The sequence below is a fragment of the Aedes aegypti genome, chromosome 2 (assembly GCF_002204515.2).
Source record: "Aedes aegypti strain LVP_AGWG chromosome 2, AaegL5.0 Primary Assembly, whole genome shotgun sequence".
Lineage (NCBI taxonomy): Eukaryota > Metazoa > Arthropoda > Insecta > Diptera > Culicidae > Aedes > Aedes aegypti.
In genome coordinates, this window is record NC_035108.1 from 277,840,576 (window position 1) to 277,859,501 (window position 18,926).

The 18,926-nt window shown below is 46.2% G+C and overlaps 1 protein-coding gene across 1 annotated transcript in view; it reads right to left on the reverse strand.

Moving 5' to 3' along the window:
• Window positions 1–17,575, reverse strand: part of LOC5574315 (dedicator of cytokinesis protein 7) — a 35,965-nt gene extending 18,390 nt beyond the window's left edge. The window contains 2 exon segments of the mRNA XM_001655042.2: window positions 14,717–17,240; window positions 17,391–17,575. Of these exon segments, the coding sequence (XP_001655092.2) occupies window positions 14,717–17,240; window positions 17,391–17,431 (2,565 nt within the window). The 5' untranslated portion in view covers window positions 17,432–17,575.
• Window positions 17,576–18,926: the final 1,351 nt, after the last annotated feature.

Sequence of the window (18,926 nt, forward strand, 5' to 3'; positions counted from 1 at the left end):
TTGTGTCCCAAACCGAGAAAGTTGGGACAAACGATTGTGATGAATGGTTTCACGATTAACTTTGCAGATAGCCAAACAAGTAAGTATTCAGTTGAAGCAAATCGAAAAAATTGTATCTATTATATATCAGAATAACTCGTTTGGATATTGGAGCATAGATTGGACATTTTTTCCCTGACCTCATATGAAACTCCTTGACTTTTCCTGACTCTCCAGATCCAAAATGGAATTCCCTGACATTACCTGACTTTCCAGTTTTTCCGGGTGGTGTCTGGGGAAACATCAAATCAAATATGCTATCAATATCAAATATGCTCACTAACCCCGCCTGGTGGCAAAATTTTGAATCCCATAGCTTTTATAATGATAGTCCTTGAGCTAATGAGCAACTTTGCCAAAGGCGCCATCTTTCTAAGTGGTCAGGATCCTGAGCTATCCGCAAAACAAAAACTTCTATGCTCACTAGCGCCGCCTGGTGGCAAAATTTTGAATCTCATAGCTTTTATATTGATAGCGCTTGAGCTACTGAACAACTTTGCCGAAGGCGACATCTTTCTAAGAGGTCAGGATCCTAAGCTATCCGCAAAACAAAAGTTTCATGCTCACTAGCGCCGCCTGGTGGCAAAATCTCGAATCTCTTGGCTATAATAATGATAGTCCTTGAGCTACTGAACAACTTTGCCGAAGGTGCCATCTTTCTAAGTGGCAAGGATCCTAAGATAACCGCAAAACAAAATTTTGATGCTCACTAGCACTGCATGGTGGCAAAATTTTGAATCCCATAGCTTTTATATTGATAGCGCTTGAGCTAGTGAACAACTTTGCCGAAAGTGCCATCTTTCTAAGCTATCCGCAAAACAAAAGTTCTATGCTCACTAGCGCCGCCTGGTGGCAAAATCTCGAATCTCTTGTGTGTGTGTGTGTGTGTGTGTGTGTGTGTGTGTGTGTGTGTGTGTGTGTGTGTGTGTGTGTGTGTGTGTGTGTGTGTGTGTGTGTTTTTTTTAGTTTTAGAAGGTGGTAAATTACATTTACGAACTAACCCAGCGTTTCACGTTCGATATGGAGGCTAGTCATATCGAATTCGTCCATCGTGCGCCAGAGTGTCGGACTCCTTTATACCGACTAAAGTCCACCTTCGCCCACGAGCCATTCCCCCCGGAACTGCCTCTTGGCATTACTTCATGGGGGAGGCTATTGTGCTAAGCACTGCACTGCTCCTTCTTACGCTCCTGTACTTCCCTTGCTCTCTTCGTACTGCTGGCATCGCGCCAGGGCCATGTTTCTACTACCGCTTCTGTCATTGCTACGCTTCGTTGCTCTGCTGCGACGTGTTTGGGGCTGACATCTCGCCAGAGCCCTGCGCAACTGTTGCGCCTGCTGTTAATCCGCCGATTCTCGAGTTCTCCAGGTTGGACCAGTTGGATGCCGAGGTCGGTCCAGCGATTCCGGTTGGAGGGTAGCTTCCGGTTCACTGGCGCCCCGACGACCCAAAACTGGTGGTTGTCACGATCGCTACTCGGCATAGTCCCCGACGGTGGAGCTAGCCTACTCCAGCGGAGAGTTCCTAACGTAGGAATGTCTCCCGAAACCGATAACGTTACGCGTTTGTTCCCGCATCACTGCTGCTGACCGGTGAAGTGCCGAGGTCGATCCAGCAATTCCGGTTGGAAGATGGCTTCCGGTTCACTGGTGCCCCGACGACTTAAGCCGGTGACTCGCTACGGACTACTCAGAATAGTCCCCGACGGTGGATCTATCCTACTCCGACGAAGATTTCCCCGACGGCGGAAGATCTCCCGAACCGATGCTTTCCGGGCTGATGCCGAGGTCGGTCCTGCGATTCCGGTGGTGGGAAACTTCCGGTTCACAGGCGCCCCGACTACCATTTGCCGGAGCTGTTTCGCGATCTACTCGGCTAGTCCCCGGCGGAAGGACATAGCCTACTCCGACGCGATGTTGGTCGGTAAGTGCCGAGGTCGGTCCTGCAATTCCGGTTGGAGGATGACTTCCGGTTTGCAGGCGCCTTGACGACTTATTACCGATATTACGCTACGCCCGCTCTACTCGGTCTAGTCCCCGGCGGAGGATCTAGCCTACTCCGGTCGCGCCCGTTGGTCTCCTTCATATGCTCTCTTCAACAGGCTGACTTGTCAAGCGCCAAGGTCGGTCCGACGATTCCGGCTGCCCCAACGATTCAGAGCCATGTGCTGTCCGCTGTGTAGAGTGCCGCTGCTCCTCTCGCCATCTTCGTTGTAAAAGAGACATCATCTGAACGATAGTTCTGTTTACCGCGTCCCATTTCTCTTCGTCGGCACACATTCGTTGGACGATATTGTGCACATTAACGTCATTGCCGACGACGGATGTCATCTCGGCTCGCTCATGCTCGAAGCGCGGACATTCGAAGACCACGTGCTCAGGGGTTTCGTCAACATCGCCGCACCCGGTGCATAACGGCGATCTTGCGTGTCCAAACCTATTGAGGTATTTCTTGAAACAGCCATGGCCAGACAAAAACTGCGTCAAGTGGAAATTCACTTCTCCGTGTTTTCTGTTTACCCACGTCGACAGGCACGGAATTAGACGGTGGGTCCATCTACCGTTCTCAGCGCTATCCCATTGCTGTTGCCATTTCCTCATGGTTTCATCCCGGGCTCTTTTCCGAATTCCCCGCGTGCGTCGGTCCCTGTAGCACTCGCTGTCCTCTTCGAGTTGAAGGCTTATAGGGATCAATCCTGCAATCACACAGGCTGCCTCAGATGATATCGTACGATACGCGCTCGCCACACGCATGGCCATCAGTCTGAACGTACTGTTCAGCCGGGAGCGGTTCCTCTTCGTCTGCAGTGCTGTCACCCACACGGGACCAGCGTATCTGAGTACCGACGTCGACACGCTCGCCAGTAGTCGCTTCTTGCTGCTGCTGATCGCTGAGTTGTTGGGCATGATCCGGGATAGAGCTGATATCACCTTCACGGCCCTCTCACATGCATAATCGACATGGCTGTTGAAGCTCAGCCGATCATCGATCATCACTCCCAGGTGTCTGACTTCCCGCTTTGAGTCGATGGTACACTGTCCAACCGAGATTCTCGCCTTCTGCACTGCCTTTCGGTTGCTTATCATCACAACTTCGGTTTTGTGATGGGCTAACACAAGCTTCTTCCCTCGCATCCATTCTTCCACGGCGTCTACTGCTTCGGTAGCAAGTATCTCTACTTCCTCTAGTGATTCGCCGATGACTACGAGCACCACGTCATCCGCGAAGCCGACGATCTTCACACCCCGGGGGAAGCTCAGCTTCAACACTCCATCATACATAGCGTTCCAGAGAGTCGGGCCAAGAATAGAACCCTGTGGGACGCCCGCTGTGACTGTCGTGCACCTTTTCCCAGCGTCTGTTTCGTAGATCAGTGTACGATTTTGAAAGTAGCTCCTCAAAATCTTACAAAGATACTCGGGGACCTCCAATCTGTGCAGCGATTCGGCGATCGCAGCCCAACTGGCACTGTTGAAGGCATTTTTTACGTCTAGAGTGACCACACCGCAGTACCGATTTCCTCTCCTCTTTTGCTTCCGCGCCGTATCCATAGCTTCCACGACCGTTCGGATGGCATCAACGGTTGATCTACCTTTCCGAAAGCCGAACTGCATGTCACACAGGCCGTTTTCTCCCTCCGTGTATTTCGTAAGCCTGTTTAGGATTACTCGCTCCAGCACTTTGCCAACTGTGTCCAGCAGACATATCGGTCTATATGCTGAAGGATCTCCAGGAGGCTTGCCTGGTTTAGGCAGCAGCACCAGCTTTTGTCGCTTCCAAATGTCGGGGAAGTTACCCTCCTCGATACATTTTTGCAGTACGATCCTGAACATATCTGGGTTTTCTTGGATTGCTGCTTGCAGAGCTACGTTGGGGATACCGTCTGGTCCCGGAGCCTTCCTGGTTTTTAAGGCTTTCGCCACCGCGATCAGCTCATCATTCGTTACCTGGGCTTCTTCTTCGTCGTTATCCTGAGCTCCGTAAGGTGTGGACGGCCAGCTCGTCGGTTCGTGCCGGGGGAATAGCGCTTCAATGATGGTCTTCATCTTCTCCGGACACCTATCGGGTGGTACAGCTGGGCCCTTCAACTTCGCCATTGCAACTCTGTAGGCGTCACCCCACGGGTTTGAATTGGCGTTGCGACAGAGCTCCTCCAGACAGGCTTTCTTGCTGAGCCGAATTTCCTTGTTGAGAGCGGTTTTCGCCGCCTTGTACGCTGGTCTTCGATCTGCTCTTTCAGCGTCGTTGCGGGCTCTCTGCATCATTCTCCTAGCCCGAAAGCAGCTTGTACGCAGGTCGGCAATCGTCGAGTTCCACCAGTAAGCTGGGCGGCGACCATGTCGCGGTTTACCTTCCCTCTGCATGGTTGCATCGCACGCTCGTGCTAATGCCGCTGTCAACTCATTCGCAGTAGCGTGTTGAACATTGCGCTCCAGTCTCAACGCCTCAACAAACACCTCCTTGTCAAACTGCGACGTTTTCCACCTCCGCTCTTTCGAAGGGATCGCACGTGCTTCCAACTGCCGTCCGCTACCAATATTGTACCGAAGCGCTTGGTGGTCACTGTGCGTATACTCCTCACTCACTCGCCAGTTCAAACTTCCTGACAGCCCAGGGCTACAGAAAGTTACGTCAATAATTGACTCTCGACCATCCCGACGGTATGTGCTGGTGGTACCATCGTTGGCAACATCGACGTTTAGCCTTGCCAAGGCCTCCAGTAGACTGCTCCCTCTTGAGTTGGTGAAGCGACTGCCCCATTCTATGGCCCACGCGTTGAAATCGCCGGCTATGACGACTGGTCTGCGGTCTGTGAGCTCTTCAGTCAGCTTGTCGAGCATCTCGTTGAACTGGTCAATAGACCATCGCGGGGGTGCGTAGCAGCTACAGAAGAAGACTCCGTTAATTTTGGCTATAACAAAGCCTTCATCTGCACGATGTACCACTTCCTGGAAAGGATATCTTCCCACCGTCCATATCGCCACTGATTTTGCGTTGTCTGCTATCCAGTTCCCATCGCCGGCCGGGACACGGTATGGCTCCGAGATGATAGCCACATCGCACTTGTACTCCGCCACAGATTGCCTCAGCAAGTGTTGTGCTGTGTCACAGTGGTTGAGGTTAATTTGAATTACCTCCACTGTGGTTTGGTAGCAGTCGCCTTCATGAAGGCCGGGCATCGCAGGCCTCCTGTAACGTGGTTGTTATTATCTCCGTTAGCGCAGATCATGCACTTTGGAGGCTTCCGGCAGGCTTGCGCCTTGTGGCCTTCTTCTCCGCACCTTCTGCATAAATTACCTCTGTCCGGCCCCTTGCAGAATCTAGCCAGATGGCCGTACTCGTGGCATCTATAGCATGCTTCCGGTTTCTGAGAGACGCTCAGTGGACATACCGACCAGCCTACTTTAATCTTCTCCGTTTTAAGTGCCTTGACGGCCGCTTCAATCGGAAGCCTAATTGATGCTATTAGCATTCCGGATGGCCCCTTCCTTATGCGGATCTGCATCTGCACTTCTCCTAGCATGCACTGCTCTTTCATGGCAACCCTTACATCGTCGTCCGTAGAGATTGCGTCCAAGTTCTTGCATTCAAGGACTGCCTCCGGACACACGGCTCTCACTTCTACCGTATTACCCATGGCTTTCTCGGCGAGCTCTTTGTAGGAAGAGCTGCTGGCCATCGGGTCTCGTTTTAGCTCCAGGATCATATCTCCGGTGCGGGTGCGCCTGACTTTCCGCACGTCTGCACCCAGCTGTTCGAGCTCCGGGTTTGTCCGCATTGCACGGAGAACCTTCTCGTACGAGTCATCGCTTGCCTTGACTATAAGCGCCTCACCTCTCTTCCGGCCCTTGAAGAGGCTTTGTTTTTCGGACCTGCTCTTGGTTTTCGTCTTCCGATTTTTTGCCTTGACGATTTTCCATGGGGTATCGTTGCCTTCCTTGGTGGTTGCTGCGTTCGCTGGGCCTGACTCGTTGACGCGGGTGTCCTTGTGTTTCTTGGAACCACCCGGTCTTGCATCTCCTGGTGATGCTCTTGGCCTCTTCGGTGTGAAGGGCACGCTCTCCGTCCTCTGGGATTTGTCCCTCTTTGCGTTGGTTTCCCTCGCAAAAGTAATTGGCATCGCCGTTTGTTGAATCGGCACTTGCCTTATTTCTAAGGCAGTCTTGGCCGCCGACAACTCCTTCTCAGTCGATTCCACTTTCTGTGCAACGGCCGCCCATTCCTTGACAGCTAGTCCAAGGGTTCCTTGGATCTTCAACACCAAAGTCTTGATGTCTTTGTGCACATTACTTCTTTTATCGACGAACTCGTGCAATTCGTCCACCAGTTTCTTAGCTGCTACAACTCTCGGTAGCTTTGGCACCTTCGACCATGCACTGACCTGAGCCTGTTGCTGCTGCTGAAGCTGTTGCTGCTGCTCTCGAGGCTGCTGCTGCTGCTGCTGTTGAAGCTGTCGCTGTACCTGCTGCTCCTCCTGATTGCGCTGCTGTTGCCCTAGCTGCGATGGTGGTGACCGTACTAAGCCACCTTTAGCGAAAGGGTTCGCCGCGCCTTCTTCGATCTCAATAATACTCTCTTCCATTCTTCAGGGTCCCCCCTCTGGGCCGCTATCATTTCCCGCCGTACGTAGTCGCCTTTCATGATCCCATGGTTATCTTTGCAAGCAGGGAGGCCATGCAAGGGTTGACACGATCCCTTATGAGAATCGTGTTCAGAGCCGGATCGGCGTAGATCGGGGTTTAGTCATCCGAGCCTAGTACTCATCACTTAAGATGGACGGGATCCGAACGTATCCAGAGGCCTGCCAAGGTTTTACCGGGACGGGGGCAATCGCACCATTAGCCTACTCGCCGTTTCAAGTTGGTATCACCCATCCTTACTCGGGGAATAGAATAACACGACTGTCAGCTCTGTGTCGCAATGTGGTGTGTAATCCGTAATCCGTGTCCTGTCCGTTGTTCTGCGCCGTGACCAGTATACCATAATCAGGATTTTACTGGCATCCATCCTGATGTGCCGGTTGGCACTCCAGAGGGCTAAGATACTTTGAAAGCGGTACCAGGTCGCTTGTTCAGGGCTACTTGCAGATCTGTGGTTTTTTGTAGAGATTCACCAGAGCCCACTGATGAACCCCCGCCACATCCTAGGTAGACCATGCTTGAGCCCCTGGTCAGATGGACCAGACGCTCGGCCACCTCCCGAAGGAAGTACCAAAGGTGGTATTCCATACGGCTGTATGTATGAGTTTCGCTTGGAAAGGGTAAAAATCCCAAGCTCCCACCTGGCACCCCCTCACTCTAGCTGATGTCAGAAGGACAACAGTGCCCAGGTTGCACTACCAGCTAAGTACGCAACCCTTAGCTGGCGGTCTTTGTCATCGTTAGACCCGTGGAAGCGTGAGGTAGGGGCTTGTGAGGACCAGAGCTATGTTGGACGCTCCTTCCTGGTTGTCGACTCACCATTTTGCAACCCGTGTGTGTGTGTGTGTGTGTGTGTGTGTGTGTGTGTGTGTGTGTGTGTGTGTGTGTGTGTGTGTGTGTGTTTTTTTTTTTTTTTTTTCATGCATCTCTAGGAGTTAAAAAAATCTTCTCAAGACTGGCCTGTATTTGTTCATGCTCATGCCACAGTGTATGGTTTGGCACTGTGTGGGATTCGCAATGGGGCGCCTACCCACTAAAAAACAGTCTCCTAGGTACACCGTCACCGTAAAAAATTCTTCTCCGGCACCACCTTGCGGTATTACTTCGAAGAAGAGGCGACACATGCTACGCGCACCCTTCATTAAGCCCTTCGGCTCCATCATTAATTTGTTAGTTCCTAATCCATGCCATGCTGAGCCCTTCGGCTCCCATTAATAATTTGTTAGTATTCCTAGTTTGTGATCTAAACATGCCATATTCATGCCATATTCAGCCATTCGGCTCACGATACCATGGGTGCCAGAAACTCCCTGACGAAGGAAGTTCTCTCGGTGCTGGACGCATGCCATTTAGCACTCCAGGTTCTCGCGCATTATTCGGATAGTCCCCGGCGGTGAATCTACCCTACCCCGACGAAGACTTCCCCGGAGGTGGAAGTTCTTCCGGTACCGATGCTGCCCGGATAGGTGCCAAGGTCGATCCTGCGATTCCGGTTGGTGGATGACTTCCGGTTCACAGGTGCCCTGACGACCAATTTGGCAAGACAATTTACACCGTCTTTAGCTCAAGGCTGCACAGACTGAACAATCACAAACATTAGGCAACGGACAACACGAAACACCCAGTAGCCCAATGATGAATTTTTCGTTTGACGAAAAGTTTCCACCGACTGGAGTGGGAATCGAACCCACACTTCATGGCACAATATGCCTAAACGACTGACGCCGCTAACCGCACGGCCACGAAGCCTACAATTTCCGGGGCTTTTCCACGATCTACTCGGTCTTGTCCCCGACGGTGGATCAAGCTTACCTACCGGTTGGGTGCCGAGGTCGGTTCGGCGATGTGTGTGTGTGTGTGTGTGTGTGTGTGTGTGTGTGTGTGTGTGTGTGTGTGTTTTTACAATCCACCGCCCACTGACCGGCAGTGCTTTTATGGAAGAAATTTGTTTGCATCTATTTATCGAGACACTTACATGTCTATATAGATGCAGACAACTTTAGCCCTGGTGGTGGAAGGTGATAGCTCTACTGCAATTCCAACGACCCATTTCAAGAATGGCTGTTCATACACACACATTCTGAGGTCGTTTTCACTACAGCAAGCCCCGCATGAAAACACCTAGATATCAAATGGATATCTAAAATGAGTTCACACTTCCCGAATCGAAAATTAAATTTTCGACTCTGGCACGTATTTAATGATTTCAAAAGGTTTTATAATTAAGAACGATCTCACCAGTTTGTTGATCTTTCCATCGCTGACTTATGGAAGCCGCTCTTGTGCTCACCCCCGCAAGAGTTAGCTAAACACTCGAGAGATCAAACACGACGCGATCCGCACTACTCTTCGATTACCGCTCAACGCACAATGCTTATTGAGCATGATTGATCCTGATTTTTTTACTCCCCCACTCGCTTTAGCAAGCAACGCACACACGCAATCAAACAGTAATCGTACAACCCGTACAACCTCATCGAATTTCTACTTCGAAGTCCCTATAAAATTCATCGCTAAGTTATCGAACAACCTCGTTCTACGCTCGGAGAAAAGAAGAAAATTCTCACAGGAACGCGAAATTTACCCCGCGGCTTCGGCAATCGTGGAACACAACCTGAAGTATTCTTCATAAAATTAAAGTCCGGCACAGAAAAAAAAACACTTAAACCTTATGCAGAATTCCGTTCTCATGAACGTTCCATGTTTTCACAAGCATTTGTTGTCACTTCACATATCAACGTTCTGCACATTATTTGCCGGGTGGCATAGCACCACCAGACAATTCAATTTTCATCCGGGCGTACTTGTTAATGACGCAAAATCTAAATAATCATATTCGTAAATTAACGCTTTCTTCTCACAATTTCCGGGTGGCAAAGCGCCACTATTCACACGTGCCGAATCAGAAAAAAAAATGAGGAACCGAGATTAAACGTGACAGCAAAAGCGAAACACATCCATCCGCGCGCACAGCCTACTGCGATCTCTGGCAAAATCTCGAATCTCTTGGCTATAATAATGATAGTCCTTGAGCTACTGAACAACTTTGCCGAAGACGCCATCTTTCTAAGTGGTCAGGATCCTGAGATATCCGCAAAACAAAATTTTGATGCTTACTAGCGCCACCTAGTGACAGTATTCCGCAATTCAATGACCACCATATGCTAGCCCTTGAACGACTGAACAATTTTGCTAAACATCATGATCCTCTATTTTGAATACTTTTTAAGATATTAATCATTTATGAAAACGGTCGTTAATCTGAATTTCGGTCGCAAAAAAGTGGCCGTAAAACGAACCGTCGGTAAAAAACGGTCGTAAAAAGAGGTTGGAGTGTACTACAACACCATAGGAGATCACATAACATTACCTAGTCAAGGAATAGCATTTTGTCTATTATTAAAGTGTATGCTAATGATCGCCCTTTGATCCTATCCGCAACTCGGTGCACGGGCCCAATCTCGAAAAACCTCGTAGCAGATTACAACTGGCAGTGTCCATTTATTACGTAACGCTCAAATTTGACAATTTTCGACCCCCCCCCCCTTTCGTAACGCTTTTTGTAAGAAAAATTGGGGGGGACGGACCTGGTGTAGTGGTTAGAACACTCGCCTCTCACGCCGAGGACCTGGGATCGAATCCCATCCCCCGACATAGTCACTTATGACGTAAAAAGTTATAGTGACGACTTCTTTCGGAAGGGAAGTAAAGCCGTTGGTCCCGAGATGAACTAGCCCAGGGCTGAAAATCTCGTTAATAAAGTCAAACCAACCAAAACCAAGAAAAATTAAAAATTTGTGTGTTACCGTAACGCTTGAGCTTACTCCCCCTCCCCCTAGAGCGTTACGTAAATTGTGGACGGCGCCTAATGGCATTCCCACTGAACGAAGAAATATCATAGATAGTATTAAAAACGTCACATACTTCTACGATTATCGAATTCACATTCATCTTATATGTATCCATTAAATTTTATGTACAAAACACGTAAAAATCAATATGATAACTAATAATATTTATCTGTTATACCGGTATATTATACATGACCAAGTGTTATGGATGTTACCCGATAAAGTCTATGTGATGTGCACATGTGAAAACTTATAGCAGAGTTTCAAGATGGCGCATCGTTTTGATCCACTCTTCGCAGATTTGGGATTCTCGGAGATTTCATGGTAAGCTTTTTAGTGTAAATTTCGTATAATGCCAAATAACTAAGCACAATTATCTTTTAGAATGCATTTCAGAATTTTATTGAAAATTTCGGGTTCATCTTGTTAAAGCGACGTGGATTGGAATTTTGGATGTCGAAATGTAAGTTGAATGCTTAGAAAAAAAAACTGATTGGAGTAAAATTAATATTTTGTATTTAAAAATTACAGAAAAGCCGCAGTTCTGAGACTTCATCGCTTAAGTTACTGGTGCAGCAAATCAACAATCAGGAAACACAACACTGGTGATAAATTTGGTAGTCCACCGAATACGTTCATAATGTAGAACATTATTTTCTGGTTGAACCCTTATTTCAATGAAAACAATGTAATGAGAGTTTAGGAGCAAAAGCGGATAAATTATCAATAAATTGTTTCGAAATTCAAACATTTTGTTTGTTAAATTTTGTGGAACAAAAAAAGTTCATTTCAAATGTATTATAATATCACATGGAAATTATTAATCAAATCAATTATTATCATCTGAATTTTACATGAAATTCATTGACAGAATCCCATAATTCGTATATATTTATCACATCAAAGGTATGTGTTCCATCAGATAAATCCAATCAAAACCATCTCGACACTGTTTATGTGATATATTAATGAACGTCATGTGAAAAACTACATGGAAAAAACTATATGTGTTTTCAGATAAATCGGACATGATTCCTTGGTTCAGTGATACCCTGCAATGCGGGTTAGTAGGGTAACCAATATATTTTGGACCCCTATATATTTTGGACCCCCTTGGCCATTTTCCTGCAAATTTCCCAGTTTAAATCGAAAGACCAACTCAATTTGCATGCCATTTGGGAAGATAGGACTACTCCGCACTTGCATCAACCATTTGTACAAAGAAAATGTGTTTATTTTATCTGAAATAAATTTATTTAATCGGTGCATCCATGCAACCGTTACAACACGTTACACACAGAAATTGGAGCCGTCAGAAATTTATCAAATGTAAACAAAAACTTTTTTCAAATTTCTGGACAAAAAGCGTAGAATTTCTTCGGTTTTCCATTGTCGATCGATTGATTAGACTATAGGTAAGCATATTATACATCCAGTGTCATGGACTTTGTCGCCAAACGATAAAAAAATGCCGGGGGTCCAAAATGTAATGGTGTGTCCAAAATAATGAAAAACATTGCTTCACAATTCAATTATTTTCGTTTTTTTTTGGATCCTACATGACCGTTTGGGCATTTTAATTTCGTAGAGGAAGTTTTTCTCTACATTTTGACATGTTCCTTGACTTGGGAGTGTTTTGGAAAGCCCAAGCAAGACGCTTCGTTTTTTCGGGACGCCGGGAGTTTGGTTTTCGTTTCGCGGGTTTTGCTGGGCAGTGTTTTGGAAAGCCCAAGCAAGACGCTTCGTTTTCGAGACGCCGGGAGTTTGGTTTTTTGTTTCGCGTGCCCAGCACGGCAGTGTTTTGGAAAGCCCAAACAAGACGCTTCGTTTTCGAGACGTTTTGGTTTCCGTTTCGCGGGCTTTGCTGGGCAGTGTTTTGGAGGGCCCAAGCGGGACGCTTCGTTTTCGAGACGCCGGGAGTTTGGTTTCCGTTTCGCGGGTTTTGCTGGGCAGTGTTTTGGAGAGCCCAAGCAGGACGGTTCGTTTTCGGGGCGCCGAGAAGTTTTGCTGTTCGCGCTGTGTGAGTGCGAAAAGATATTCGTGTTCAGTCGAGGATGGATTACCAACTGGTGAGCTCGTTTCATGCTTATGATAACACATTTTTTCATGAAAGCGTTACTTTTTTTGTAATATTCAATCAAACTTTGTATGATTCGTCACTACAAGTGTCGGCATTATGCCTGTTTTATACAATTCTAATATACATATAAAATTTTTGACTTTACTTAAAATATTTTTTGAATTGTTCGACATTATGAATGTCGAGGTTTATTTTAAAACTTCTACCAAAGACTTTTCTTCTTGAGGCATAAATGTTCAATAATACTTTAATGTAATTTTCAAACAAACTATGTATGGTTCGTCACTAAAAGTGTCGGCATTATTCCTGTTTCATATAATTTAAAATAAACGCATATATTTTTCTCTTTTCGCCATTAATAAAAACTTCTTTTGAATGGTTCGACATTATAGATGTTGACGTTTATTTTAAATCTTCTACCAAAAACTTTTTGAGACAAAACTAAAAACTAGCTTAAGGTATAAATCGTATTTTTCCTCCTTATCCATGGATCGCATCACCGACCAAAGGTGACTCCCAGATCTTTTCCTTTTCCACTAATAAACACCCTTCCCGTGGTGATTGTGGAGATGCAGAGGTATTCTCGGTCTTTAGAAGCAACAATCATTACACCCTAACATTCCTTTCCTATCCCAACTGACTGTAAGGACTTGGCCGGCGCCGTTATTGATCAATAATATTAGATCTGCTAGAATTGCACTCCGAGAGTAAGCGGAAACTCCCATCCCTTGTTCATTTGGATCGCAGTGCAATTATTACCAGTTCTGATCAATCACGGAGTAGCAACCATTGACATGTACAGTCAGTCTATGCTATGCTATGCTATGCTATGCTATTTTGACATGTTCCTTGACTTGGTTACGCTGTGCAATTAATTAATTGGGACACAAAACTAAAACCACTTCCTTAGGGGGTCCAAAATACGACCGTTACCCTAGCTATTCTCCCGGGAGCGATCATTTTGGATATTTGATCGCTGTGTTTGTAATGTTGATTAGAGTTGTAGAATTATTTTCAAGACAATGCATTGCAATGGCAAATAATTTGAAGCTGGTGAGAAGATTACAAACTGAGGGTGGATTCCTAAGTAACATTAGTTACTGAACAATAGTTTATTAAGCTGAAATAAGCTTAAGAGAAACTTATTCAGGTCTTATTCATCAAACATGTTTATGAGTCACAATCATACCCTGCAATGCGGGTTAGTATATTGCAATATAGGGTAACGGTCGTATTTTGGACCCCCTAAGGAAGTGGTTTTAGTTTTGTGTCCCAATTAATTAATTGCACAGCGTAACCAAGTCAAGGAACATGTCAAAATGTAGAGAAAAACTTCCTCTACGAAATTAAAATGCCCAAACGGTCATGTAGGATCCAAAAAAAAACGAAAATAATTGAATTGTGAAGCAATGTTTTTCATTATTTTGGACACACCATTACATTTTGGACCCCCGGCATTTTTTTATCGTTTGGCGACAAAGTCCATGACACTGGATGTATAATATGCTTACCCATAGTCTAATCAATCGATCGACAATGGAAAACCGAAGAAATTCTACGCTTTTTGTCCAGAAATTTGAAAAAAGTTTTTGTTTACATTTGATAAATTTCTGACGGCTCCAATTTCTGTGTGTAACGTGTTGTAACGGTTGCATGGATGCAACGATTAAATAAATTTATTTCAGATAAAATAAACACATTTTCTTTGTACAAATGGTTGATGCAAGTGCGGAGTAGTCCTATCTTCCCAAATGGCATGCAAATTGAGTTGGTCTTTCGATTTAAACTGGGAAATTTGCAGGAAAATGGCCAAGGGGGTCCAAAATATATTGGTTACCCTATAATCCCAAGACCAGGGAGTTTTGCATTGAGTATATTGAGTAGATATATCGTAGAAAATCGGCCTCCTTCTTGGCTCTCATACAATTTGTGTGTAGTGAAAAATAGATGTAAAATTTAGAAAGCTGCATTTCTAACCCCTCCACTTCATCCAAAATCAAGTCTTTATGCCAAGTTAGCAAATGAGCGATTACAGGAAATTTTGATGAGGTGGTCTTGCTTGTCCGTCACTAAATATTTAATTAAAATTCCAAAAAATACTCACAAATATCTTATCCGAAATCTGACAAATCGTCTCGAATATGGTTTGCCCGAGCGAGAGGGCCTCCCCTCCGATCCGGTACGTCGTCACCAGCAGCTCGATCAGCTTGTCCAGAATGACCTGCAAATTCTTGACCAGCTTCTCCTGGTCGGCACTCTGCAGCTCCTGCAGCGTTCTCTTGAACTCCCGCTCCATATTCCCCTCGCCGATTCGCGGGGGAACCTTCCGCAGATCCAGGCACTCGCAAAGGTAGATAAACTTGTCCAGGTAGTCGTCCAGGGCGTGGACTGAAGTGACCGCGTCGATCGTGACGGAGAAGACCGGGCGATGGTTATCGAGCCATTTGGTTCCCGGGAGTTGGACGTCCGGTGGGATGAAGGAATAGTTGTCGGGGGGTTCTTCCACCATGACTGGGAGGTTGAATTCTCCGACGTTGAGGTGACCATCTTTCAGGACCGGGAGCCATGTGTAGCCAACGGGTGTTTCGATGGTGGGTTGGATTTCTTGTGGTTTCTTTTGGCAGGACACGTGGAACAGGGTGAACAGGATATGGTGGTTTTGTTTCAGATTTGCGGGGAGTGCGATTTTGATCTCATCGTAGAAAGTTGGTTGCTTGTTGTGATAGTTGACGGCGGTGAAGGCTTCCGCTGTGTATTCCGGGCAGGAACTTTTACCGAAAATTGCTGGAAGGGCGTCGAATTGGCGCTCGCCGGACATTAGCTGGACACGAACGGCGATATTTCGAGCGGAGCCGGCACGGGTCGAGAAATTCAGTTCTTTCGGTGATACGAAGAGTATGTTGCGATAGCTATAATGTGGATTCAGGATCGGCGTGGAAGGGAATTCGAGGATTTCTTTCGTTGGTCGCGTGTGATCGTTCGGGTAGGGATCGATCTTTGCCAGTTCTGGGGTGAGGGCACATTTGAGGTCTTCAGGAATTGGGGAGATTTCTATCTTGATGGACCCCGGGATGCATTTGTGCTTTTTCATCAGAGCTCCAGGGCGCTTCAATTCCGGTAGGAACTTGTATAATTCTTCGTCTTTCATTTTATCGGATTCCTGTTTGAAGAAACTGTTGACCGTTATCGAAATGGGTCGGAATGTCTCGACGCTGTTGGCAAAATCGTCCGGAGACCACGATCTTCGTTTTTCCATCTTTCTTTCCAGAGATCCTCGCCTGGTTAGGGTTCCCATATCAGTGGCTCTTTTGCGGAATTGATCGAAACTGCTTGTAGACGACTTCCTGTCCAGACTGTTGGAACTGGAAGCAGAGCTCATACTTTCCCGGTCTTTATCGTTCTCGGGATTATCGCCATTGAAAATATTAGTTAGATATATCCCCGTCCAAGCAAAAGGCATTCGATATTTGCCTAACCGATCGCAAAAGTCTGCCGCATTCGATTTTGCCTTATCACGATACTTATCCTTATCTTCCTTCAAGTAGGGCTCAACCGAATCCTTGATATCGCCCTGAAGCACCTTCTCCAAGCGAATTACCAAGTAAAGCTCATTGCTGGGATTCGTAATATCGAAAATAGCTTCCCTTGCTTGAGTGCTAATGTCCGCAAACGGAACGTGGGAAACCAACATCCGCCTCAACGACTCCGAGTTCATGTCGAAATAAAAGTTCTCCGATATCTTCTTGCGCTCCTTGGCGTCATAAATAGCCATCGAGGCAAAGATCGGTTCTACTTCTAGCTCAAGCTTTAACTGCAAACACTTGACGTGGATTCGATTGCCCAAGTGTTCCATGGGTATCTCCGCTGGGAGGCGTTTCTCGATTGCATCTTCCGGATCCCCTTCCGGATATAAACTGAACAGCGCTTGCTGTCTTTCCTCCAACCTTTTAGCTTCATTTCCCTGATCAATTGTTTCCGGGGCGACTCTGTCCAGCAAACCCGGAATCAACGGATCATTTACGGAACTTCTCAGATCAAAGGAAGCCCACGATCCCCTGGGTGTCAGGGTATCCGTACAGGTTGAAACCGAGGACAAACTGGCAATCGACTGCCGGCTACTCGGAGTACAACTTTCACTCGCATACAAAGTCGTGGAAGTTACCGATTCCTCCAGTGAAGCACATCCGAAAAAGTCCCGATCGATTTCGAACTCCTGCTGATACGAACTGGGACTCAGTGCTCCTTTGTCCACCCTTTCCCGGCTGTTGCACGAACTGGAATAATTCCTCTGGGCAAATTCCACCACTTTCCACGGTCTCGTATAACAATCCACACAATGCTGGACATGCAAAGGCAACTCCCCCAAATCCTCCTTCGGAACCACATGCTCCAGGGTGCGAATCTTCCTCGGGACCACCTTCACCTGCACGTCATTCACCGGAAAGTCCAACATGGCCCTCAAAGGATCCCGGATCAGCATGTTCGTATGCTGCGTAAGGAATTCCTCATAATCGATCGGTTCCACCAACTCACACAAAGAAATCGACGACGAACAGACGGAACTGCTGTCGCTCTTGGACAGCAGCTGGTAGTTGGCCACATTTTTACGGATGTCCGACGAATTGTGCCTAAAAAACGTAAACAAATTGTAACAATGAAGAAAAGTCAATCGATTTCAGCAAAAAGCGAAAATTAGGGCGTAGACCCATCCCCCCTGAGCCGAGAAAATTTCACTTCCAAATCATCCACAGGAAAAACAATCAAAACAGGATTCTTACTTGGTCAGTTTCGAGGCAAATGCACGCTGACTGGACGCCATGGCCGAGCAGCAAACTTTCTACGCTAGTTTCACCCAAAATAAGCACAATTTTCACCACTATTTTTGAATAATACTCGCGACTACACGAAATCGCGACCGATTTGTTTTCGTTTCGCGGACGCCATTAAAATAAATTCCAATAAGAAAAAGACATCTGATGTCAAAACAAAACATATCAGTGCAGGTTCGTCAAATTTTGCTTTAGGGTGATCCCAAAGTTAACGAAACAAAATGTTTCGCCAATGAGCCATTTTACGAGACGTTTCGGAACAGCTGATCGCCGCAACGGCGTCAATTGACAGGTGACCGGGGACTAAATCCAGCATGATTTTCAACAACGCCTCATCTTACTAAACGTGGACATGGAGAAAATGACAAAAATGAGATCCAAAAATGTTCGTTACTGCAACATTACACCTAGTTATTGTATCTGCTACCTCTTCGTTACCCATATTGCACATAAAAAAGCACTTTTGTGATCAGAAATATTTTAATAATTTTTCTCCATTTAAGTTTTCGCCTGGATGAAAAGCTACGCTAGAGATGCGCACAGTCATCAACCATCATCATCGCGAAAACTGACGACGATGATTGAAAAATCCCAGGTCTCCTGTCATTTGACCAGGCTTCGTAAAATGGCTTATTGGCTTGTTTAGGGGTATCCTGTTTTTTACATATCTCGCATACTCTGAGATAACGCCCTAAAAGCCATTGGTAGCCACTTGTGTAGCTCGTTGTTTCTGAGCAAATGAAAGAATAAGCATCCAAACCAACATCACGGGCAGGTAGATAATAATCCTTTCTTCCCTATAGCGTTGTTAAATAACATGAAAATCCATTCAAATGCTCAGAAACAATGAGTTACACACATGGTTACCAATGGCTTTTAGGGCGAGATCAGAAGTTATGCGAGATATGGGCCCATTCACAAATTTCATAACGCTAGAGGGGGTGGGTGGGTGTCCTGACGATGTTACGGTCCATACAAAAATTGAATAACATTCATACGAAAAGCGTTACAAGGGGGTGGGTGGGTGTCCAAAATGGCCAATTTCAGCGTTATGAAATAAATGAATGAGCCCTATTCTGATTCTACGTTAACAACTGAGCCAAAATCCAAAGTTTCATAATTTTTCGTGCCCTGGAACTATTTTTAAAACACGTTTGAATTTAGTATGGAAATCGCGTTTGAATCAGCCCTCGGCAAATTTTACTTCGGTACGAGCTGTCATTATGCAAATGGAAATGTCATTGAGTCGACGGAATGAAATCTTTTTCAATCATTTACTATATCAAAATTAAGATATTAAAGCGCAATAAAATCGTGTTATACTTAGAAAAATGTGCTCTTTCCATCAAGCTACAAAAAACTGTGAATTTTTCATCACTAAACAACCCAATTCTCGCATACTCTGAGATAACGCCCTAAAAGCCATTGGTAGCCACCTGTGTAGCTCGTTGTTTTTGAGCAACAGAAGGAATAAGCATCCAAACC